General features: G+C 37.0%; 5 protein-coding genes and 1 long non-coding RNA gene across 10 annotated transcripts; 2 read left to right on the forward strand and 4 right to left on the reverse strand.

The window, feature by feature from the left end:
• Positions 1-50: 50 nt before the first annotated feature.
• Positions 51-4,132, reverse strand: ugl (ureidoglycolate lyase). Its single transcript, XM_057349111.1, has 15 exons — positions 4,082-4,132; positions 3,748-3,876; positions 3,286-3,504; positions 2,979-3,069; positions 2,838-2,914; positions 2,566-2,676; positions 2,378-2,437; positions 1,851-2,007; positions 1,583-1,781; positions 1,250-1,328; positions 1,081-1,164; positions 908-980; positions 757-824; positions 552-682; positions 51-404 (listed from the first exon to the last, which is right to left on the reverse strand). Exons 1-15 carry the CDS (start codon positions 4,130-4,132, stop codon positions 236-238), a joined length of 1,698 nt encoding a protein of 565 aa, XP_057205094.1. The 3' UTR covers positions 51-235.
• A 460-nt stretch (positions 4,133-4,592) lies between these two features.
• rab33ba (RAB33B, member RAS oncogene family a) lies at positions 4,593-7,841 on the forward strand. The gene is made up of 2 exons (XM_057350161.1): positions 4,593-5,108; positions 5,400-7,841. Exons 1-2 carry the CDS (start codon positions 4,881-4,883, stop codon positions 5,889-5,891), a joined length of 720 nt encoding a protein of 239 aa, XP_057206144.1. The 5' UTR covers positions 4,593-4,880; the 3' UTR covers positions 5,892-7,841.
• zgc:113425 (uncharacterized protein LOC541425 homolog) lies at positions 7,440-10,219 on the reverse strand. Of its 2 annotated transcripts, none has more exons than XM_057350163.1 (7): positions 10,145-10,219; positions 9,677-9,848; positions 9,317-9,376; positions 9,087-9,218; positions 8,775-8,921; positions 8,488-8,548; positions 7,440-8,348 (listed from the first exon to the last, which is right to left on the reverse strand). In XM_057350163.1, exons 2-7 carry the CDS (start codon positions 9,839-9,841, stop codon positions 8,242-8,244), a joined length of 672 nt encoding a protein of 223 aa, XP_057206146.1. In that variant the 5' UTR covers positions 9,842-9,848; positions 10,145-10,219; the 3' UTR covers positions 7,440-8,241. The 2 variants fall into 2 exon arrangements, with proteins under 2 accessions (XP_057206146.1, XP_057206145.1); XM_057350162.1 differs by having other exon boundaries at positions 9,677-9,865; positions 10,145-10,206.
• A 161-nt stretch (positions 10,220-10,380) lies between these two features.
• On the reverse strand, positions 10,381-14,609 carry setd7 (SET domain containing 7, histone lysine methyltransferase). The gene is given in 8 exon segments (XM_057350051.1): positions 10,381-11,379; positions 11,559-11,716; positions 11,819-11,936; positions 12,134-12,215; positions 12,384-12,573; positions 12,758-12,959; positions 13,468-13,597; positions 14,451-14,609. Coding segments are annotated over 8 exon segments (1,218 nt in total). The 5' UTR covers positions 14,587-14,609; the 3' UTR covers positions 10,381-11,177.
• On the forward strand, positions 14,524-19,303 carry mgst2 (microsomal glutathione S-transferase 2). Of its 4 annotated transcripts, none has more exons than XM_057350055.1 (7): positions 14,565-14,636; positions 15,443-15,638; positions 17,972-18,063; positions 18,434-18,533; positions 18,707-18,777; positions 18,893-18,974; positions 19,059-19,303. In XM_057350055.1, the coding sequence occupies exons 3-7, from the start codon at positions 18,003-18,005 to the stop codon at positions 19,168-19,170; spliced, it is 426 nt and encodes a 141-aa protein (XP_057206038.1). In that variant the 5' UTR covers positions 14,565-14,636; positions 15,443-15,638; positions 17,972-18,002; the 3' UTR covers positions 19,171-19,303. The 4 variants fall into 4 exon arrangements, with proteins under 4 accessions (XP_057206036.1, XP_057206037.1, XP_057206038.1 ...); XM_057350052.1 differs by having other exon boundaries at positions 17,892-18,063; positions 19,059-19,291; XM_057350053.1 differs by lacking the exon at positions 15,443-15,638 and having other exon boundaries at positions 14,524-14,636; positions 17,892-18,063; positions 19,059-19,291.
• A 172-nt stretch (positions 19,304-19,475) lies between these two features.
• Positions 19,476-22,303, reverse strand: LOC130564148 (uncharacterized). The gene is made up of 3 exons (XR_008964205.1): positions 22,174-22,303; positions 20,902-21,033; positions 19,476-20,019 (listed from the first exon to the last, which is right to left on the reverse strand). It is a non-coding gene; the product is annotated as an uncharacterized LOC130564148 (long non-coding RNA).
• Between the last annotated feature and the right edge of the window lie 2,422 nt (positions 22,304-24,725).

Genomic DNA, 24,725 nt, shown 5'->3' on the forward strand with positions numbered 1-24,725 from the left:
TATACTTCTCTTTGTTTTTAATTTCCAAACTTTTGTGTGTACTGTAGAAGTGCAAGGATAGAGAGCAAGAATTATCAGAAGTTTTCATACTCCTGTTAAATACTTAATTACCCATATTTTACTGTAATATTTAGGTATGCAGGGTTTGTAGTTAACTCACACAAATATTTGTGATGAACTCACATTACCAGATCTATTTACTAATTTCGTGTAGTTGTAGATGTTTAGATGCAAGTTAGAGTCTGGCTTTAGGTGCCTTATCTGTATGTTTTTTCTCATGTTGGTTCTGAAAGCTAAGGAAGGTGTGGTCGAGGTTCAGGTAAGTAGTGAGGAACTCTGGGAAATCATTCTTCTGCACAATTTCTAGAAACATGGACACAGCAGTCATCAACCTCTGTTCATTCCTTAAAAATAGAAAGAGAAATAATGGATTACTTCTCAGCGAGCTCTTAAGCAACATCAGCTCTATAATACACACAATTCTGAATCAAAATTTAAAGATCATAATATATGCAAATGTATAATTTTATCAAACATGAGTCACCGTTTACCTGCTTGTTTGACAATGTACAGCTGCTTTCAGATCTCCCATCAGATCTTCAGCCAAGCTATGGACTAGAGCTCTTGTCACAAGCGTGCCGTTATCCTCCAGTCTCACCTGATGCCGGATCCACTGCCACACCTGATAAATGCAAGCTCTTTGATTGACCAGTGCTGTATGTTGTACCATGTACGTTACACTTTTTGCGAACCAACCTGAGACCTGGATATCTCTGCAGTCGCCGAATCCTCAACCTTTCCCAGATAAAAGAAATGTCCTCTGCCTATAGCATCATAAACATCCATAAAAACTACATTTTGTGCATTAAACTGTCATTTTGAAAGCCATAGGTGGAAGGTATGCCACCTGAAAGCCAGGCTTCAATGAAGAGGACTCCTACAGCAATATTATGCCTCAATCCATACAATGTTACACCACCCTACAGAAATGAATAAAATCAAATATTTGACCATAATCAAATCCAAACCACATAATAATCAACATGTTATGACACGATTTGGTCCGAGAGTTCAGCTGACCGCAGGCATCACAAGCAAGTCCTCTGGGGTCACGGTGATGTCATCGCGCAGCTGGTTCTGATCCGGAGAGTGAAGCTGGAACAGCTGTGAGACAATCACAGTCACTAACAGACTTATACGAGTTCATGCCAAGCTGAGAGCGGACAAAGAAAGGTTTGTGATGATTTACTTTTTGCATGGGCTCAATCAGATCCATGTCATAGACCATGAAACCGTCAACTCCAGCTTTGATCTCTAGCAATTTAAGTCTGCAGGAAAACACAATACAATGTTGATTTTAATAAAGAACTAATTTGACTGAAGCTGGATGTGCCTAACTGATACGTCTTTCCTCGATCGCTACAGGTAGATACAGATTAATGTTACAGTTTTGGTTTAATTTGGACACTTCAGAAGTATCATATTAGGATTCAGAAGTATGCAGCACTGGAAATCGAATTAAGATTGTGACTGTGATCATAGGGTGCGTGTTTGTTCTGGTTCAGTGGTATCTGTGTCTTGCCTGGTGACAGTATGAAGCACAGTCTTGTAGAGGTCACTCTCTTTGTCTCTAGGCAACAACAATGCTGCCATGCCACCTGTTGCTAGGGCACCCCTGCGGTGACAAGTCTGCACCAGCAGATCCATGTAGCTGTGCAAGAAACGCTTCTCCATATCCACATACTTACTGCGGTCAGGGAGGAGGAAATCAGCTCGATGACCTAGAAAGCATTGACACTAACTGTGAATGTTCTTGGTTTTAAAGACTCTCCGAAACCGTATAAACTCACCAAATTTGTTCACGAAGGAAGCAGAATAGTCCCAGATGCCACAGTTTAAACCAGCGGAGTGCTCCTTGAGCTCATACAAAATCTCCTCCATTTCAAAAGAAGCCAGGACGCACTCAATAAGCACGGTGGCCTTTATAGAACCTGCTGGCAGACCAAGCTGAAAGACAAAAAATGATTACACAAGTTAAATAGTTAACATAGTTACAGGGAGTTTACTACTATTCAAAATGTGGAAAATATTAATGATTAAAGGAACAGTTCAGCCAAAATTGTAATTCATGTCATCATTTACTCAACCTGAAGTTGTTTTAAACCTATATACATTTCTTTGTTCTGTTGAACTCAAAAGAGGACATTTTGAAGAATGTGGGAAAACAAACAGTTCTTCCAAAAATATTTCTTTGTGTTCAGAATAACAATAACATTTATATGGGTTTGAAACAACTTAAAGGTGATTCAACCCCATCTTTAAAAATAAATAAAATAATATAAAATAATTTTTAATTACGTTTATAAAACACCTCTACCTTTTTCTCAGTCCAAAAAAAAATCTGACTCCACAATCTGGCCTCCATGTAACTTTCAACCTGCATAGCAGAACAAAAAGTATTTCGTTTTGAAACATACCAACCATTGAATGTTCCAGGATATGTTTGGTCTACTGAAATTACAGTATGTCCTAATGTTAAACTGAATGAAATCGTTCATCACTGACCTTGGATAAGTAGAAAAAGGGTCCACTCTGATTCTGAAGAAGTAACTTTGCATTATGAAACATCAGCAGACCAAAGTCAAACAATGGACCTGGAACTTCTCGACCATACACCTACACAGAGAGTCTCACTCGCTTACAGATTCTTACCATACAACATATGGCAAAAGCTAAAAGATGATTGCCAATTTCAAACACACAAACTGATCTCATACAACAAATCTCATAATGTCATTATACAAACACAATAATACAATATTTCGACAGATCTGTACCATCATGTTGTGCTCCACCATGTTCCATGCTCGAGGGCGGAGCATCAGCACTGGAGCCTGAGCAATGGGCGGCACATCTGTTTAAGACAAATAATTATTAATGGACATCCAGGAATAGATTATCAGAGAAGTCAAACTTACCTTGAAACTGGTTGTGCACAGCCTGGTAAACATTATAAATGCCTTTAATTTGATTATGGTACGTTGGGCAGTTGCCATCATCAAAATCAACCTAAAATAGAACAAAATGATAATAAGATTGAATAATAAGATAAATTATACCTAATTATAAGTATGTATTTAGTATAGCTTTTATGTGCAATATGTTTTGTAATACACACAGTACTGTTTTAATTTAGTGGATATACAAAAATAGTGCTTGTATTCTGATAAAAGTTAGGTTCTACCTTTTATTTTGTGTCTACCAAACCAGCACTTTATGTCTTACCTGTAACCCTTGTGCGGTGGATTTGAGTCCCTGTATAAAGCGTTGTGTATCACAGGGTGAAAGGTCACCGACGTCAACATGTCTGCAGTGTAATCTGTGTGGAACAGGACTCACTCTCCAGCTGGGATCGTTTCGGATGTGAGCCGTGTCCTTCGGAAAGACTGGCAGTTCTCCAGTCAGATCCAGCTGAACTTTCCGTAGGACTCTCAACTTTAGGACCTAACAGGCAAAAAAGATATTTGAACACCCACCCAAAAAAGTACAAACACAAATCTTCCTTACACTATATAGTTTCTCATCTTAAATAAATATTAACAACAATATCATTGTATCTCTATTTATAGTTATTCTTAATTGAATTATAGTATCAAAGTTTGAAGCTCAAGAATCGCTGTCCGGCATATTAATTTTAAAAAACCTTAAATATATTGATAGATATTTGTTTTAAAGTGGGTTTCAGACCTTGTCAACTTCAGGCTGGAAGGTAGAGATGAGTTCAGACAGAAATGTCAGTGCATCAGAGCTGAAGAGAGTGTGAAACTCTTCCTCCAGTCCTGGTGGAGGCGTTTCCAGCTCAACACCTTCATTCACCTTTTATCAGTACATTAAACTGTAAGTGTCTTTATAACACTCTCCATACAGCAGTAAAAATAACAGACACACTTGTTACAAACCTTCTCAAATATATCAGTCTAGTGACCAGGATATTTCTTTACTTCAAATTCTTCATATACATAATCACTTTAATTAGTAAGGCATTACTGTTTTAAAACAATAACAATTTATAAGAACTTACCAACATTTTCAGCAGTCGTCCAGTAAATCTAGAGTTGGACTTTGGTAACATTAGTGTCATTGCACTGTTTGACTTAAGCCACACGTGACTAAAGTTGCCCCAAAGCCTTTACTTCTTTACATTTTTATTCTGTACAGTAGGCAGCATTTATCTAAACGGTACTTTCAAATACTGACTATCAATGACATTTTTAACAGATTAAGACTTTTATCTCCACCGTATGCAATTAATCATAATATAACTTTTATTATCATTATTAGTATTTTTTTTGTGCTCTATTTATAGTTTTATAATCAGAAAGAGCTTTATGTAATGGATTTTTTGTAATTAAAAACGTCATTTTAAAACTTTCAGTATACTCACCGAATACACAAACAAGACACATAACAATAAAATTGAACAGTAAAATATAAAAATAAAAAGTGATAATTGTTTACATTATATTATGCTTGTGGTTTCATTGTCAAAATAAAATACTTACAGTATTTTGTAAGTTCTCGCGAGATTTCAGTTATGTCACGTAACGTCGTACGTACGTGGCTTCAGACCCAAACAGTGTAAGAGGACTCCGCCAGGAATGCATCAGCAAAATGCGGAGTCTTGCATGTCAACACGTTTAATAAACTCTCTGATTATTGAATTTATGGTTTTTGCTAACGAAGCTTGAGGTGACGGCATAAGGGTTAAGCTAAATTTGCTTTTTAAATCAATATCCAAGTCGTTAGCATCGGTGCATTTGCACTGTGCCATCCTGTAAGGTGACACGTCTCTGGCACTGGTTTGTCTATAGGCAAACAGCATGGCAGACGTCGAGTCCTCTTTTGAATTTAGCTCGTCATTGACAAGTTCCTCGCTGCCTCCTCCGCGGACTCGAATCTTTAAGATCATCGTGATCGGAGACTCCGGGGTCGGCAAGACCTGCCTCACCTACAGATTCTGTGCGGACAAGTTTCCTGACAAGACTGAGGCCACCATCGGGGTGGATTTTCGGGAGAAGGTTGTCGAAATAGACGGCGAGCAAATTAAGGTTAGTTTGTATGTTTTCAGAGGGAGTCAACGTCATGTTTCCCTCCTCTATGATGTGTCAAGCTGTCATAACTGTCACAATAAAGAGCTCCATTTCTATACCGCTGATGTTTGTCTATAATCCTCTGCATCATGCACGTGCATTACCTGATGTATTTTGTTTATGCATAAACATGCCCTGTATTCTTTTTCTCTGTTGTAGGACAAATACCACGCAAAGTGCACAGCTAATAAACTCTGATTTATGGCATCTTTCAATTTTAGTTTCTCCTCTCTCTTTCGTCTCTTGTAGGTCCAACTATGGGACACCGCAGGCCAGGAGCGTTTCCGAAAGAGCATGGTGCAGCATTACTACCGTAACGTCCACGCTGTGGTGTTCGTCTATGATGTCACCAACGCTGCTAGTTTCCGAAGCCTTCCTGCATGGATCGAGGAGTGCCGTCAGCACGCCCTGGGTCAGGAGGTGCCCAGAATCCTGGTCGGGAACAAGTGTGACCTGCGGCACGCAGCTCAAGTAAGCACTGATGTAGCGCAGCAGTTCGCCGATGCCCACTCAATGCCTCTGTTCGAGACCTCTGCCAAGAATCCCTACGGAAACGAGGATGGCAGTCGGAATAATAGTGACCACGTTGAGGCCATTTTTATGACGGTAGCGCACAAGCTAAAATCCCAGAAGCCGCTGATGTTAAGCCAACCACCTAGAAGACCTGGAGATGTTGTCACTCTTAGGAGGCAGGAGGAAGAGGACAGGGGAACCTGGGGCTGTAGCTGCTGGAGGAGCTAATAAAGGGAAACACCTGATCGCTCTGTTCAAATCAAATCAAATCAAATCGGGGGTCACCACTTAGCATGGAGGCAACTAAAGCAAAACTATACACAAAGGGAGATTAGGAGATTATATCTGTGAACGTTTTATCAAATATAAACTCTCCTTAGGAGTCATTTTTGAACTCAATGTGCAAGATGCCCATCATTTTGAAGGTAAAAAGACTCTAGGAAGTGTTTCTTTCTGTAGAGGCTTTGACACGTTGCACGTAGGCCAGCCTGTCTTACATATTTTAGCTTCAGTCACTGTATGTCAGCCTCTAACTTGTACGCCTTCACTGCCACACATTCTAACAAGATAAATAAACATACCTACTAGATTTAATATTCAGTGGAGTTTCACAGGGGGTTACCGTCATACACATGATGTTGCCTTGAATATCATAGCTCTGAAGCACTTTTCATGCCAAAATTAGATAAAGGGGTCAGTAAAATAATTTGCCTCCCAGGTGAAACTGCAAGTCTGCGTTAGTCTGTGCATTTGTGGTTTGTTTTCTCCCTCTATCTCGCCCACACACATACAGGCACTTCCTGCGAAAGTTGTCCGTTGGCTCAAGGGAAAAGATTTAGCATTAGTGCCGCTCATAGGTTTCAGAGAAACAAGGGATGAATTTAAAACGAAAGTAAAACTGATAGCATTCTATTACTGAATATATTTTTAAAGCCAGTCCTTCTCCACTGCAGGCATTTATATGAACAAAATCTACTGTAAGCACTTCCGGGTTATCAAATCAATATGTGTAAATGATGTGCGGATTTAAAAAGATAAAAAGTCAGATGTCAGATAAAAAGAAATTTCTTTATAAATTTTCCTACAGTCAGATGTGGTATATAGAGCTGTAGAAATATCACAGTATACCTTATTATTTTAGGCAAAATTAAAAAAAATCTGTAATGCCTACCACAGATTATCTTGCAAATCCACATGCATATTATACATGGTATCTGCTTTGTGCATGCTCTGATAACAGTTCTGATATCAATCTTTATATTTCCCTGTAATCTATCAGGACAAGTATACAGTACATCGGACTTGATAATGACTACATTTTCTTTCCTGGTGTTCATTGCAGTCCTTGTTCAATCCATTACAGAGAATATTCATTCATGTCTTGAATATAACCACAGCAGGCCCTGTGGAGTGCATCAAAGCAGCATGCCCCACTATCTTTTTTGTCTGTCAAGTTTTTTTTTTGCATATAATTGCAGTGGTCTATTTGAAGTAGGTTGGTTAAGGGGCTGATTAGCTTGAGCATTAAATTGTTTGACGGAGGTCAGATATTAGCAGCATGTGATTGGTTTAGGAAATTTGCATGGTTAATGATGGCCCTCAAATAAGTGCAAAGTGCTGAGTACATACTTGAAGTCGTGCAAAATGTTTTGTCCATGAGTGTTTACGGTTTTTTTTTGTATCACAAGGTGGCTTGGTTTTGGGTGTCGACAGGCTTTTGCCATTGCATTCATGCATTAGTCTCTGGTTTTTCACATTTTAAGTCTTTCCTTCAGGCTCTAACAAATGAATGAAAACAAGTTGATCTCAGAAAGCCACAAAAACTGTATGTTGAAAAACATACTGTTATGGCACTTGAATGACATGTGTGCTACATTTTGTATTTTAAATTATTGTTGTTATTTTGAAGGTTTTGGTTTTCATTATGCATTTTGCAAGTGTATGAGCCAATTCATGATATCAGGGTTACAAAAACAGTACCATGCCAAAAAATATATCAAGCATGCAAAACATGTATCTTGACTAAAACATGCCTATTGGTCATGAGTTGGAGTGTTAGTTATAAGGGAAAAAAAACTACATCAACAATCAATGTGCTACAAATCAAATGCATATGAAAAAAAAATCATACCGTTGCGGTTTTGGTTTCAAAAGTTTTAATGGTTTACTAAGAAATAAAGCTCTCATCTTTGAATTGTCTCTAGATTTGTCTGTACCATTTTGGAAAATCTGAAATCTTTGGAGACGGTTTTCATTTGGAGCTGATATTAGATTCTCCATGGTTCAAGTTTTATGCTAAACTAGTTTGTACTTTTATAAAAGAAAGCACTAATAATATTCATTTTTAGCAGAACTATTTATTGTAAAACATGTATAAAACATCAGTCTTGTAGCTGCAATTTATTTAAAATGTAAAATACTAAGATCATATAAATTTACAGAATATGGCACTGATAATAAATAAAGACAACTCAAATAAAATCCCTTTACAAACTGGGCCAAATTAATGAATTAAATACCTCGCAAGCGAATAAAAACGGCTTACAACTACAGACACACATTTAAAAGTCAGCAATTCTTATGCTAGTCTGCTGTAAGGCGGAAGTGTGGAGATCTCTCGCTGTTCCTGATCCAGACACTGATCCATGAAGGACACGGGAGAGTTAAAGATTCGCTCATCTCCACCTGCGTGAAGCAGAATACAATCTGTTGGCCACATCCTTACTAACATTCATAATGGCCCATGTTGTGCCAGTTTCTCTTTGAATTATGATTTTATCAATACTGTGTACCAACCCACTTCATCCACACATCTCTCTCTTACCCTGCCAAGTGCAGATCAGTTCTGTTGGAGCACTAGGGTCATTCTGTGGAACAAGAAACTCCTGCAAAATAAACATACAACATATAAATCCCACTTATGAATAAGGGAATGCTTTTAAAATGACCCATATACCAAACCAGGACGCATTGGATTTGTAACAATTGGATTTTAAAATATGAAAACTCAACATTGTATCTGAAAAGCAATGAAATAATATTATTTTAGTCTACATTACATACGTTTTCATGAACTGCTCATATTATACAAGATACTCAGATTTTACTTACCATGCCGTTTACAGAATTGTAGCAGCCACAGAGCGGGAGGCTGCGGCAGCCAACAAACGTGATAAGAGAGGAGAAAAGCAGGGAACCCGTGCAAGCCATCAGAAGTGTGACATTAGCGCCTTTTACCATCCGACTAAGGACAAACCTCTAAATAAGACACAGCTGGATCAATTATATCCATATTTGTAATTAAAGATATCTTTGCCAAGACTTAAATACTGTATATACAATATGCATAGGACCCCCTCGAAAACGAGATGGTACATCTCAAAGGGTTTATCCTATTAATAAAATTTAATATATGTAGTGTACCACTTCCGGGACAGGATGGGCATGGAAGATCTCATCATCCTCCTCTCCATAACTGAGAGTGACGCAAGAGTAGACGAACACAATCACAACAGCAACAAAAGACATCACAGCGGACACTATCATGATGTTTACCTGAAAGACACCAACAGTCAAAAAATAAGTGGTATACTGATGCAGAATTACACTGCAAATTATTCTGTGCTAGACAAATAAAAAAAAGCAGAAATTACCAGAACAGGATTTTTCTTTTGGGATGCAAAGAGAGAAAGCACTCCTGGGGCAGCCATAATCTAAAATAATTTTAACAAACACATCGATATACACACACGTCTATGCACATATATGCGTCTGTGTGTAACATTAATAGATGTGTATACATAACATAGATGTATTTACATTTTACTTTTAAAACTGGGTAAAACACACAAGAACAAAATAACTGAACACACAGGTGACTACATTTTTATTATCTTTATTAAAATTATTTTTTCAAGTTTTCCTTGACTTGGTGTTTCCAGGTTTATGCTAACAGGGAAAGCCCTTTCTCGGTCTGTAATACTCACAAACAGAATACATTAAGGGTTTCTCACCAATCCAGCCCAAAGTGGTGCTCTAGTTTCACTCAAAGTAGTGTTTTTGCGGAAGACTGCGTCCATGAAGCCGCACACCACGCAGAGCCCGGCACACGCCACCTGAAGGATGCCGAGCACCAGCACACTCTTCTGATTGAAGATGAAATACCTGTAACGGGCCATCTTAGGCCTTCAGCGGAGAGAGAACTGTAAACAGTAAATTAAAGGCTTTTTTTGTTTTTCCATCTTATTAAAAAGAGCAACACTCCAATACTAATTTAATGTTTGACATCTAACGTTATTCTCAATAAACGTGGTTGGATAAACGTAACGTTAGACTGACTTTATACTCTCAGAATCCCGTACCACGTTTCTGCGTCGATTTTGAAACTACGTAGCCACTTATGTTGATTTTAACCCAATGAATTACTAATTTCACGAATTTATACTAGTTTTGAGACGTGTAAAGTGCCATTTCGCATTTACCTGAGACGTTGTCCTTTTATCACTTCCGGACCGCTTTGTTTAGGAACAAGCGAGCGGTGAAGTACAACGCGTGTCACTTATTTACCTGGAGCGCGCGCAGGTGCAGCGCCATGGCCACGCCCACGTCCTTGTGCACATTATAAATAGTGTTGCTCGCGTTTAAGAACGGATTAATTTACAGAAACTTTGATCATTATATATTTGTGTAAAAAAGGACTCAATGAACTCCATGAGTTTTGTGCTGTATTTATTGATAAATCTTTGCTGATAGTTATTGCATATCAAAACCTTTTACACTATCACTTCAGTATAAATATTTCTCTTAACCTTGTGCCTTGTTCTCAGAGCCCTTCTATTTACTCACAAGTACACCTTACTTAAACTTTCTTTTAGTGGTGTAGATCTTACATTACACTCTTGGCATGGAGAAACACAAAAGTTACATAAATATTGTACTGCCAGGAATATGATGAAATTCAAGACCACTAGAGACAGTGTTTGTATAGGCCACAACAAATGACAGGAAACATTTGTTTACATGTGTAATTATTGGTGTTACAAACAGCTTAATATATATAAAAGTCTAAATGTTTTTAATTTAGGAGAACACAACAGAAGAGCAGCAAAAGACACTGGTTTAATACTGCATAGTTATCACAAGTTGTGGTAAAGAGGTGGAACATCCCAAGGAATAGTTACAGTAATCTTTAAAATAACCCCACTCCACAGCAAAATGCCTTATCAATCACTTGCCCATTTCCAATTAATATTCACCAATACAACACATACTAGTCCTTCCACAGTGTAGAACCATAGAATTTTGCAGCTTACTCAATGATCTGAGTGGGTATTTTCACAGTTACAATCTTTGTAAACAGACCAGGATATATTCAGAAAGAGGAAATTGTACCAGAATACCTAAAAAAGTAATTATTTGTTAGTGTTTGCACACTATTAGAAAGTCAAAGGATAGAATTAGTCTCTGATCGAAGTGCAGGTTGGAAGGGATGATGTTTTGGCGGTGAGAAGGATCTTAGCAGGTTTCTTTAGCCTCTTTTCCTGATTCTCTCTGCTGAAACTCCTGCAACTGCTTTGTGTACCATTCGGGTGCCTCTGGACCAGATTTTCCCGATGGTTCATGGTCATAACCATAAGCAACAGTGAGTTCCTCATCCTTCTGTATAGCACAGATTGTTCGGATGCATTTTATTTGCCCAAAACGAGGGTGGATGAACCTAAATAAAACAAGTACAAACAGATGTGGTTAAAAATATGTCAACATTGTGATTATGAATGCATGTCTAATACATACTCTCACACACACACAGAATCCACAGATCCATTAAAAATTTTACTCAATGTAAGAAAGAAAAGAACAGCTCTGTATATTTATAAAACATAAATCAACACTAACGGGTCATATTTGCAGTTGGGGGTGAAGGAGTGATTAGCCTTGTGGCCCAGAGATGCGCAATAATTCTCAGTCAGATTGAAAGGTTCAGGAACATCAATCACTGTATCGTCATCAAATGAAATGGTGTTCCCATTCAGAGACCAGTCACGACTGTCCACCTGTGAGTTTTAATATTATTAGAAAACAATCAGGATGTGTTTTTTTTTATATTAAGTATAATGAGCCATTTTGTGTTTAAAAAAAGTACAAAATTGACACACCTCTGAATGTGTGATGCGGACGCCATTATAAAAAGCCATCACAGTGTTGGCCTAGGCTTCAGTTTTTGCAAACAGTCCTTCTCCAGCTCCAGAGATAAGTGACTGTCCTACATAAACACTGTTAGACAACAAAAAAGACCATCGGCTTTTAGTTCAAGACAGCAACTGTCATTACTCTATGTCAATAATATTACATTTAATGTGGAGAAAGAACAGAACCTCCCCAATAAAATAAGACAATGGAGAATAGGGAGTACTTTCAAAGCAAAATTTGATAGATTGAGGTTTACATGGTTGATCACAGCTTGCACCAACCGTTGACTTTCGTAGGGGTCAGGGAACAGTTTATGACCAGCGATACAGAAAGAAGTAGATTTATCATAGCAATAAACAGTACCTAAACAAGAGTAAAAAACAACATTAACATTCAGATTACTACATTGCTTTATTCATTCTCTATTCTCTATTGTGTAAAATTAAATAAAGTATAATAATATGAAGTGATGCAAAGTGTCAAAGTGTAAATGTTAAAGTTAGAAAAGTCTTAGAAAGAATATCAACTAACTGTCTGGATTAACAGTGAAGTGTGGTCTGCCGCTCTCTTGCATGGTAAGAGTGGCAAGTCGAGCCTCAATGAGTTCTCCATCTACGAAGGTGCCATATAGTGCAGTAGACCCATCAGGGTAGAGATAGGCCCCAGCATTTCCGGTCATCTCTCCATCCTCATTCACCTCCCCCACCACAAAGCCACCATCCTTCACAACGACAATTGAAGAATAAGAAGCTACATAGAAACCTGGATCAAAAGCCATTTCTTGATGAAATATTACCGGTTTAAGACAAGTTTGGTACTATTATCAGTACTTTTATCATAATGTCCATGATCAAAGTAAACATTTTTGTAACATTTATTAAATAGCCAAGTCAAGCAAATCCCACCGGATAGTAGGTCCAGCACATGCCACAGCGGATGTTATCCTTGTACTGGCCTCTAAAGACAAGATGACCATCTACATCAAACTCCTGAGCAGGTCCATTGAGCTCGCCGTCTACATAAGTCCCATGTAAAGCACCTCCTTCCTCATATGTGTAAATAGCCTGGCCCTGCAAAGCATCGTCCACATAGAAACCCTCCAGCGTACTACAGAGAGAAATAATGAGTGACATGGGTGAAATATTATTAAATGAGGACCAGATCTCAAAAGACACCATGGAGGCAACGCTGACAGATTCCTTAAATCTTTGGACTATCAGTATAAGCGATTTTTCAAGTTATTTATGTGGGCATTTTTTGCTTTTGTTAGACAGGACAGTGGAGTACAGATAGGAAGTTACGGAATAAAAGAAAAAAGTCCGAAAAGGACCTCAAGGGAAGACTAAAATTCTGTTTTTTTGTTACACCAGTATAAGCACCTGATCAGAGGGCTGCAGCTCTGACATCAGGGTTTTTGTATGTAGAACAAATAGGACATCAAAAAAGGAGTGTGTGTGCCCATAAGAAAAACAGAGACAGGGAGGGGATTAAGAAATTTAAGAAATTTAAATCCATGCCTGCATGGGAATTTGAAAGATACTGACTCACAGTGACGTATCGTTCTTAAATTACCATTTAGAAATCAATAATAGACTTTCACACACAAGTCTCATACCTCCCATCAAAAAAGAAGAATTTGCCTTTTCCATTCTTCTCCCCGTGAACAAAGAGTCCCTCAAATCTGTCGCTGGATGAGTAGGTTACAGTACAGAAACCGTGAGGCTGGTCGTCCTCATCCAGTGGCCCTATAAAAGAAGGACATTGTAATCACAGCTGAGGCATAATAAATGGAAAACACAATTAACAGCTATTCAGGCAACATTTGCGTTTTAACCCAAATTATAGCACGGTTTCTAAGTGGATTGTTTATTGACCAGAACTGACATCAGGGCAACTCTCATGGTGTGGTTTTGTTCAAGCTATATTAATGACTGGAAATATGTCACATTATATGACGTTTACTTTGTACTCAGAAGTGTTGAAAAATGTATCTGAAATGTGTAATGTAATTTTAGCACTTAATTTAGTCACACGTTTTTATTTATCATAGCATATAGACATATACATGACACAGACAATACATATACCGCAGCAGAGCATATCGTTTTTGTTAAAAATGGTCATTGTGAGTCCAATATGACGAAATCTTATGACAACTATTTCTGTAACCACGAGGTAACATCATTATGTCCAAGAAAAGATCAATATATACACAGGAGGTATAATGTTTTAACTTAATGGTTGGTAGAATGTAACAAACATACGTATTTAATAACATATTACTATTATTTTATACTAGCAACCAATCAATCATTTCCGTCATATTTCTTCTTATCACTCAAGCTGTCGTCTTTAGATATTCAGAATTTAAAGGGTCTCCGAAACCAAATCCAAAGCCCAAATAATGCTTTTCATCATCGAAAGGATTTAGGAAATCCAAACCTAAAGGGCCTCGCGTGTTTGGCAGCACGTGTGGGAAGGAATGAGTGCTGTCTGTATGTAATCCTCGACGGAATGAGACTGCATTAAAGTTGAGTCTGACAGAGACAAAAAACAAACGTACGCACACTGTATCGTTTGTGAATACGCTTGTCGTACCTTCCACCACTTCTTTCATGTCGTCATCATCGCTGTCCATTTTTGCGCTTTGCTTTTTTCGTGTACTCGAGGGCTGTTGTGTCTGTAGCAGATCTGACGTCTCCGGCGCACAGTCTCTGACATCATCAAGAGTCATCGCGGTCAGCACTCACGGATTTCCATTTAGACCCCAGTGCTCTAACGTTGGTAAGTTAATATTCTTTATAAGAATAAATAACTTTTCTTTGGCAACTGGTTCGAAAACAACCTTTTTTTTTAACTCGCAAGGCAGACTTTATAACTATTCAGAATTCTTGCAGAAATACAATATTCCAGTATCTGCTGAGGAATATGCTGTCGTTTTCAGTGCCATTCCTTCTGGTGTCTTGTCTTTTGCAAGGCACCAAATTTCCATGGCCAAGTAGCCTACTTATTATCTCTCTTTAACTGACACAATCATCGAAAGTGTGTGCTTTTCTATAGACCAACAAAAGAATAACTGTAAAATCAGCTGTAAAGTAAGCTCTCTTTCAGAAAGAGTTAACAACAATACCTTATGTAATACCAGATTGTAATAATATTGTGGAGAATATATCTCGGGAGAAAGTTTGGACTTTACACCATAAGTATCTGCTTACCAATAAAATAAAATAAATAACATTTAAACGGATTCATAAATGTTACCCGACTAAAGCCTTTCTCAGGAAATATAAGTCAGACATTGAAGTGAACTGCAGTTTTTGTCAATCTGACGAAGAAGACTTCATTGATTTGTTTTGGCAATGCATATACTCCAAAAAATGTTGGTCAGACTTTTTAGTGTTTATCCAATCTTATTTTGTAAGTGACTTTCTTTTTTTTATGAAAACTGTATCTCTGTATTCATTTGTGTCTTCTTAAGATGTAATTGTATTACCTTATTTTTTTGTTAATCCTGTCAAGTCTGTATGTTTTTATTTATTTTATTTTGTTCTTTTTAATATATATTTTTATTTTTCTGTTGTTCAATTTAGTAGAAAACGCCTAGATAACTGATCTCAGATCAGATCTACCTCAGCTGTTTAACAGCGCTCTTAAGTGTCAATCTGATTGAGTTGGCCAATCAAATGAAGAAAGGCGAGGATTATTGTCCAATAAAATGAAAGAAGGCGTGAGTTGCTATTTACAGAAGTCAAGCTCGAGTTCAGTTCTACTTTGAAAGAGTGGGATGTAAGTAGCTAACTGTTTAATGTTTTATAGAAATGTTAGCGGTCATTCACATGTCGCGTCTACAAAATGCGTGCAAAACGCTGACTGCGTCGCATTCAACCTGTTTTCAGAGCGCCCGGGAGTTGTGGAAAGCCAGGAGGGTCAAAAACTCGCGAATTTTAACACGTTAACAACGCGTCGAGAACGCGTTGTTTGCGCGTAGAATACGTGTTGTTTACGCGTCAAATACGGGTCGATTTTTCACGCGTAAACTACACGTACTCTACGCGCAAACAACACGCATTCTATGCGCAAACAACGCGTTCTCGACGCGTTGTTGACGTGTTAAAATTCGCGCGTTTTTGACCCTCCTGGCTTTCCATAGGGAGTTTATACTCTCGTTTTGAGCGTGCTTGACGCGCGTCAACATTTAAACAACAAGCCTGTAAACGACCGATTGTAATATCTAGTAATCCAAACTACAAAACGCCGAAAACATATAATTTACGTGTTTAATGTCAGTTTGACGCGACAAAAACATTACCAGACCTCCACTAGTTCATGCTAAACTGCGTGCCTTTGACTCAGGTGTGTTTATAGGTTGTGGTTAGCCTATTAAAACAACTATATGATTTGCAAATAATTCAAGTGCATCACTTTTAAACAAATTCTCGTTCTTTAATTCTGTTTTTATATTATTTTAAATTGACCTATTTTTAATAAAAACCTAAGTGTCTGCAACTTCTGTAGCTATACAAAAAAGTTAAAGGGACAGTTCACTCAAAAATAGAAACCTCTTACCTTTATGTAATTTCAAACCCAAATGCATTATGATCCTTTATGAAAGACAGGTTGTATTTCATTCTGGTAGTATTTGTATAAAAATATAAATTGACCATGTGTTTACTTTCATTACTGATAAACATGAAAAGACAGAGATGGTTTTAGCAATTGTTATGTAATTTGCACTCCAAACGTTTTAAAATGCACATGTATGTAGATCAAGAAAGTCCATTTTTTTGTTTGGGACAAATTCCGTTTTTGGACCTCTGTATTTCCAAAATCCTGCGTACGGCCCTGATCCTACCTGCTTATTTTGTCGATATGGTTTAGATTATATTAAGTTTTGCCATGTGGCAGTAAAATCTGACAGTGTAGGACAATTCGACAGAATAGGCTCTGCCTAGATCATACTGTTTTGACATGACACGTTGAATAATGTTTAGTCACAAACAGGTTTGTTTGACTATGTACACTGTAAACCCGAATAAGTTGGGAAAACTCAAAAAATTTGAGGTAATCAGTTACATCAAATTTTTTGAGTTATGATGTTCCCAATTTTAAGTAAGCAAAACTAGTAAGTTTTGAGTTTGTTGTACTGTTGTTGACTCCTTTTAATTTTGAACAATTTTAAGTAAGCAAAACTAGTAAGTTTTGAGTTTGTTGTACTGTTGTTGACTCCTTTTAATTTTGAACATTTAGCAAAGTAACTTTTTATATTTACAGCTAAATAAATGAAAGGTCTTAAGACAACCTAAACAGTTCAGCTGCATCAACAATTAACAAACAGCCTTCACAGTTCACAGAGAGTGACGCAACGCAACGCAACGCAACGCAACGCACGCACGCACCGCACGCACGCACACGACTGCTATTGCACCTCCCACAACCTAAGCATAAGCACCACTCTTCTGAACGATGGTAACCCCAAAAGTCAAAAACACAACAAACTCTTCTAAATATCCAAGAAAATTGAACATTCATCATTAACAAGGCTTTTTCCTTTCTAAAAACTCATAAAATAACACTTCATTTCAAAATTTACTTTCCTAATGCAGTCTCACGCAAAGCATGGTGGGAACTGAATTTCATTCTCAACAAATCATCTTGAATTAACTTGTTGAAATTAAGTTAAACTAACTCAAAAGTAAGAATTAGTTACAGGAACTCAAAACATTAGTTAGTTAGGATTTTTTTATATAAAATTAAGTTTACACTACTTAAACTGTTTAATTTCTTTGAACATTCGGGTTTACAGTGTAAAGTGTTGCGCAATAACAGTAGGCTTATTGCATCGAATAACCGAGAGAGTTATTCAACAACAGTCTACTCCAGTATGCCTTCAAATCGCTCTCGCGGTACTTTGATGTTTGATGTCATACGCTGATGGTCTGCGCATCGCAACATGAAGTTGAACACGCCTGTTTAAACAGGTTGTAATATTGTGTGGCTGCAGTGTTCTGGTTTTTGATCCGGTATTTTTTTTTATCTCAGCCACAGGAGCTCACTCGTCATATTGGCTGGTCTTTGTAATTTTTGAAATACTGACGTATTTTAACAATTTGTGTGGTAAGAATTCCACTGGAACTTTTCTGGACACGAAACATGACTTCGGATCAGCCAGTTCTACTCGCAGCAGTGTCGTTACTGTCTGCTCTTCACATGGGTAAGTTCAAAGTCTTTGTCAGTGTACATATATCAAAAGCTAAAGCACCTTTGATGTTTGTTTCTCGAATTTGTCTTGAAGTATACATGACTTTGCTAGTCACTCGACCACGAAATGTATACTGGTAACTGTAAATGCATGCTCCCCTTTTGATAAACCTTGCGAAGACCATCCAAATGTAGACTTGAATCACTAACAATTTGTTGAGAACACATTGATCATAGGTAATCTATTCAAAAGGTGCCTTTAAAGTATACCCTAAATAAATAAGCCCATAAACCTAATTTAAATATCAGGATGATAGTACTCTTGAAGTTACTAGTTAACTAGTTAACTATCATGCAGCATAAGAGCGGTTGATTTTCTTTAGGTTTTCTGGCAAGGCGTGTGGGCTGGTCTAGGATGAAGCATAAAGTTATGCCACCTTCTGTTACTGGACCCGCTGAGTTTGAAAGGACATTTCGTGCCCAGTAAGATCAATGAGTTTTGAAACTTGCGTTTATGATCTTTAGATCTTTTCAGACTTTTTTATTTAATTCATATATCAGATGTAAAAAACTAGCTCTATCCAAGTAAGAACATTTTATTCCAAAGTAATATTTAGCAATAAAATCCCAACTATGCCCTTTCTCTGTTTCTGTAGACAGAATGGTGTAGAGTTTTACCCCATCTTCTTGGTGGTATTGTGGATCTCTGGTATTTTTTGCAATGAAGGTATTTTACACAATCACATGAATGTAATCTAAATGTAAAATAAGTTGGTATGTTAGAAAATCAGAAGAAAACTGAGAAACTGTGTACAGCCTATATATTTTTTTCTTTTTTAAAGTAATTGCAGCTCTTGGTGGACTTCTGTATATTGTGGCAAGAGAGATGTATTTTACTGGCTATATAAATGAATCAAAGAAAAGGTATTATTAAAATATATGTAAAACATTGGTATTCTCTGACATTCTGCTAAGTGATAAAGCTCTGTCTTGTTTTTTTGTTTCAAGGTTGCCAGGGTTTTACATGGTGATTTGTGTTTTGTTATTCTTAACTGTGATGGCTACACTTGGAATCATTCAGTCATTCTTGCATGAATATCTGGACGTCAAACTTCATTAGAGAAAATTATAGTATTTTAACCTTCAGTTACTCTTCTATCCGTTTCCCTCTTTAACCAAAAACACCAAGCATTTTTTTATATTTTCTAATGATGTAGATCAAATAAAAATGTGTTGGTAATTTAAGTATAAATTTGTGTCTTATATTCTTTTGTAGGAAATACCAAAAACACATTAATGTACTGTATGCAGTATAAATTAATATACTGTAATGTATCAACAACAGTTAACATCAATGCATTTTTCTTTATTAAATGCAATACTTGTATAATAAAATTACAAATAGAAAAAAGGAATAAAAAAGTATGTGTAGTTAGACATCTGTGTTATTTCTAGCTACACAATAAAAACTTATATAAATATGAAAGTCATCAACGTAACCAATTGCATTATTTAATTGAAATTTGTGGAGTTTAAAAGCGTGTCTGTACTGTATATCTTACAGCAGCATAGATTTTAATGGCAACAGTAATAAACTTGACCCAACAGAGATGGTTGTGACGGAGCTGGATGTAGTCATTGGAATGACTGTGGTTAAAGGGTAATGCATATTAAAGGGACATTCCCCTTTGTTTCCTGCCTTGTCCGTCACCGTAATCTCCACATTTCTGAGGCAGCAGGAGCCACTGTATGAGACAAGGGTTGCATTGTATCCATTTTCGTCTTTAGTTATATCAAGTGTAATATTAATTTCACCAGATCCCGTGGTGATGAAGGAAGGATGATCGATTCCTGAGCCACTGCCATCTGACAAGATATAACTCACTTGCCAAGTTGCATTTCCACAAAATAAAGGACAAAACAAACTCTCATTTAACACACGGCACACTGGTGGAGTAACATCCAAGACCTGTGGTAGCACAGAAAAATCATCAGATAAACAGTATTTTATTCAATAAAGTAGCATAGAAAAACAGTAAGCCTTAGTGTTGGACCTATGTGTGTTATGCCAGAACTTTAGCAGCAGGTAAGTGGATTAGACAGACTTGACATACAATTGAAGTAAAAAGTTTACATCCCCCTTTGCAGAATCTGGAAAATTTGGGAAAAATAAGAGGAATTTTGAAAATTAAGGTTTATTTTTAATTTAGTCCTGCCCTGAACAAGTTGTTTTACGAAGGAAATGTTAACAAGTTCGCACCATAGAATAATAACAGAATTTCTAAAAATAGCCCAGGTCAAAAGTTTACATCCCCCTGATAATTAATACTGTTTGATGTTACCTGCACAATCAATGACAGTTTTTATGTTTTGTCATAGTAGTTTAAGCATTTTTTGTTTGTCCTGAGTCATTTAACTGTCCACTGATCTTCAGAAAAATCATCCAGGTCCTCCGGAATATTTGCTTTTTCAGCATTTCTGTACTGTATATTTGACTCATGTCCAACAGTAACTGTATGATGTTGAGATTCATCTGTTTACATTGAGGACAATCGAGAGACTCATTCACAACTATTACAATCAGGTGGGTGTAAACCTCTGAAAATGTTTTTTGGTGTAAACATTTGGTGTAATTTTGTTGTTATTCTTTTGTAAAAGAACTTGTTCAGGGCAGGACTAAATTAAAAATAAACCTTCATTTTCAAAGTCCCTCTAATTTTTCAGCATTTTCCAGATTTTGCAAAGGGGCATGTAAACGTTTGACTTCAACTGTATTTTTACTTTAAAGTAAACCTTAAACTAACACATTTTTATATCTGCATACACCAGTACAGAAAGATGTCATACTTACATGCCAAATAGTATCTCGTCTTTCTGTACTGCCAGCATCTTCAGCTGCACCAAGGGAAGGGAAAGCCTGTGAGCATCCAATGAGCATGCAGAGAAGCATCAGTGTCTTCACACCCTGAACCATTCTTTAAATCTGTAAAGAGTTTTAACACAGATTGATTCTATTGTATGGTAGTAATGGTAATGATAGGATACTTAGGCGTTCCATAGGTTATACTTTTATACAAAATGTGACACTGCGTCATGATGGAATTCCCGTTAGCGTCTTCCGGATCACACAATACTGGGAGAATATAGGAAGACGTCACTATTGGTGGCTGCATATACTTACACTGCGAACAAACGTAGCGAAGTTATGACTAAAATGATGACAAAGGGTCTTGCTCCTGTTGTGCACTTCCCTGAATTATTTGACCCCGGATACGCGGATTGTCAAAGAGCGCTCATGATTTGTTTAAGGTGTGGACGACGTGACAATACCCTATAAACAAGCATATTTTAAAACGACTCAAGCAATACAGTATTAAACGCTTAGGTATGTCTGAAATAACCAACAGGTAGCCTAATAAATAGCTTTTTAAGCTTATATTAAAAGTACTTTCCAAGGTGTCTGGGACGGGACGCAGCATGAGCATTGCAACACGGGTAAACAATTAAACAATGTACTGCGTCATGATGGAATTAGCGTCTTCCGGAACACACAATAATGAATTGCTTAATGTTTGAAGAACTCACTATTGGTGACTGCTTATACTTACACTGCGAACAAGCGAAGCGAAGTTACGGTAGTTTTCTTTCAGTTTGCCCAATGTTGACAAAGGGTCTTGATGATTTTGCTCCTGTTGTGCACTTGAATTATTTGACCGCGGATATTTTTAAAATGTTCTATTCCCCTCCCCTCTTTCAAAATGTCAAACACAAGTCGTTTCGGTTGACAGCGTCTGATAAAACAAATGAAAATGCTATTCTAATGTACACAACCTAGTGAGTATTTGATACATTATGAGGTCAACAAGGAAGAGACACCATAAACACTCAAGATTCACATTATTTCTATTTGATAGAAACGATGACACATTCAAAGTTTGTTCACTGCCGGATATATGTTTGAGTACATATACAAGCAAAAAGTAGTAAGTTCCTGTTCTTCATTTCAATTAAGCATTTCATTTTCTTAATTCATATTTTAATGTCTTAAATAAGTATTTCATTATAATTTCACAATAATTTATTAAAATTAATTATTAAAAAGTACTCATGTAATTTCATTTACCCTTAGATGAAATCAGAAGAAGTTCCTCGGTCAAGGGTTATTTGTTTAGTGAGTGAAATGAGACCAGACCAGTATATATACACTCCAAACACACCCTCTCGCACAAATGATTACATCTTTATAGTCAGTAAAATGTATCTGAAGACCTTGCACAATAAGTAGGTGATGTTTTATGTGTAGCATTGGCTCAAAGAGGATTTACTGTGATTTCCTCATTTCCTCAAACTGTAACACTCGTATCTCTGTTTCCCAACATAACATGCTTTAAATGTTTTGTAATGTAAATTTCATTATGACATATTAAATCCTGACAGGATGATCAGGAACCGAGGTAAAGTTCAAGCAGTTATTGTTTAAATGATATAGGGTCCAAACTGAACCTTAGGGGTCACCACAAAATATGACATGACACCTATTTTGCTCAAATATTGAGATTTATTATAAAGAACAACCGTTTGATAGTCATTGAGCACAACAGTTTGAACCATATCAAACTTTCAATACAAAACGATCATTGCAAAAAGTGAGTATATAACTGTTTGGATAAACTTAGTTTGTTTAATTATTCAGTTTGTCTATATTTTTTTTAAACCAACAAAATGTAAGCCTCCCACGGGCCAGTCTTGGTATTGCAATACTGTAACGCGCTTGAGTTTTCCACTAGGAGGACATAAAAGACAAAAACAAACCCCAAGGCAACTGCTTTCAGTTTAGTTATTTAATATTATATTGACCGTTTTGCAAGACGTAAACAACTCTGGTCTAGAAGTACTTCACAACACAAATTCACAACGTCATGCCAAATTTATTGCTGATTAATTACAAAGAATTATAAATGCGTTGAATTCCACAAAACAGTTGATTTGTAGCATGTGTGGTGCTGCTGCATTCTGTTTAATCATTAGGGTATCAAAAATAAAGGTGCTTAAAAGGTTCTTCACAGTGATGCCATAGAAGGACCATCATTCAGTCAAAGGATCTTTAAAGAACTGTCTCCTTCTTACCTTTTTATAATCTGAAGAATTTTTTTTGCCACAAAGAACCTTTTGTAAAACAGAAAGGTTCTTCGGATGTTGAAGGTTCTTTATAGAACCATTTAGACAAAAAGGTTCTTCTATTTAATTTTTTTAAGAGTGTTGCTCGCTGGGTGTCGCACTGCGTGGGCACAATGTCAATGTGATGAATGCGCAGGAATGAGGGGATGGCCATTTTTAATGTGATGGTGAATTTTGTAAATGTGTGTGTAAACCTGAATGTAAAGTGCACAAATAGTGTGGAATTATTTGAAGTATAACAACAGGAGGGATTATTATCGTAAGCATGTGTTCTCATTGTCGTGAATCTGAAATGAGGAAGTACGGGTGATCCTGAGAAAGTCAAGGGTGCTCTTTTCCCTCTGATGTTTAATTTATCTCAACAAGACGGATCACCTGTCAAGCATGTCTGGGTCAAGATATAATCTCTATACCTGAATTTGACACAAAAGGTCGAATGAGTGTGTACACAGTATACCTTTCCATATGGCTATGTGGCTATTCCAAAAAGAGAAATTGAGGGTTAGGGTAAAGTTAGATGACACCATCTGCTGTGCTACAAAATGACTGTAAATGTATGTATCAAACAGATATACGTCGCAAGCTATACCAAACACACTACAAGAAGTGATGAGTACATTAAACATGTATTATTTCTACTGTTAGTTTATTTTGCTAATATTGATGAGATCTTAGAACCCCTTAGTATGAAATATATTTACTGGGACATTTCAATGGCAATTCATGGTTCTAAGGTTAAGAAAATTCAACTGTTTTTGTTACGTTTTTTGATTTCAATGTTTTCTGTGGGGGTACAGCTTAGAGCATTTGATTGCAGATCAAGAGGTTCCCAGTTCAAATATTGGGTTTCCCTTTAAAGCTAATGGTTTAAGAAGATGATCTCCTTTCGAAATATAATTTCTCTATTTTTGTTTATACTCATTTGCTGTATTTGGCACCATTTTATCCCTGCTGAAAAAACAACAATAGAATCACAGAAATTCTAATGGATTTAATGGTTATAATGGGAACTGTATTGGTTTAAAAGGAAACTATAATGGTCTGTGCCTGTCTTTACTAATGTGTTGGCTTCCATTGTGAGGTTATCTGGATGGGAACCAATAGAACACCATTAAATCCTCACAGGAATAAGACCAAACACCCTACGTAAAGAAATGTAAAAATGGTTTTAAGAGTAAACAGGGGATGGTTTATAATGGTATTTCCAATGGAACCCTTTGGAATTTGTTTTTTTAAACCAGGGATTACAAGTCTTTCTTTTACGCTGCTATTTCTGACCTGTGGTCTCAAACAATTGATGGACAGAAATGAGATATTTTAGGAAATTAAACAGAAAGTGTTTGTTGTTACCTAATCCTGCAGATTTATGTTTCAGTCATGTTGTCGTCAACCAGCGGTGTCGTCAACGCACCACCACGCCCCCCCCCCCCCCCCCCCCCCCCCACCCCACTTTCCACTCATTCTGAATTTCTGAGTTTACCACTTCTGACGTGCAAA

This window comes from Triplophysa rosa, linkage group LG13 (assembly GCF_024868665.1).
Source record: "Triplophysa rosa linkage group LG13, Trosa_1v2, whole genome shotgun sequence".
NCBI lineage: Eukaryota > Metazoa > Chordata > Actinopteri > Cypriniformes > Nemacheilidae > Triplophysa > Triplophysa rosa.

Coding starts and splice junctions, on each gene's coding strand:
- zgc:113425 (XM_057350163.1), bottom strand. CDS start 9,841: ATGGCCCGTTACAGGTATTTCATCTTCAATCAGAAGAGTGTGCTGGTG. Junction 8,922..9,086: donor CCCATCCTGTCCCGGAAGTG/GTACACTACATA, acceptor TGTCTTATTTAG/AGGTTTGTCCTTAGTCGGAT. Junction 8,349..8,487: donor ACTGATCTGCACTTGGCAGG/GTAAGAGAGAGA, acceptor TGCTTCACGCAG/GTGGAGATGAGCGAATCTTT.
- rab33ba (XM_057350161.1), top strand. CDS start 4,881: ATGGCAGACGTCGAGTCCTCTTTTGAATTTAGCTCGTCATTGACAAGT. Junction 5,109..5,399: donor TAGACGGCGAGCAAATTAAG/GTTAGTTTGTAT, acceptor CGTCTCTTGTAG/GTCCAACTATGGGACACCGC.
- mgst2 (XM_057350053.1), top strand. CDS start 18,003: ATGACTTCGGATCAGCCAGTTCTACTCGCAGCAGTGTCGTTACTGTCT. Junction 18,534..18,706: donor GAAAGGACATTTCGTGCCCA/GTAAGATCAATG, acceptor CTGTTTCTGTAG/ACAGAATGGTGTAGAGTTTT. Junction 18,975..19,058: donor ATAAATGAATCAAAGAAAAG/GTATTATTAAAA, acceptor TTTTGTTTCAAG/GTTGCCAGGGTTTTACATGG.
- ugl (XM_057349111.1), bottom strand. CDS start 4,132: ATGTTACCAAAGTCCAACTCTAGATTTACTGGACGACTGCTGAAAATG. Junction 2,915..2,978: donor TGTGCACAACCAGTTTCAAG/GTAAGTTTGACT, acceptor TGTCTTAAACAG/ATGTGCCGCCCATTGCTCAG. Junction 981..1,080: donor ACTTGCTTGTGATGCCTGCG/GTCAGCTGAACT, acceptor TCATTTCTGTAG/GGTGGTGTAACATTGTATGG.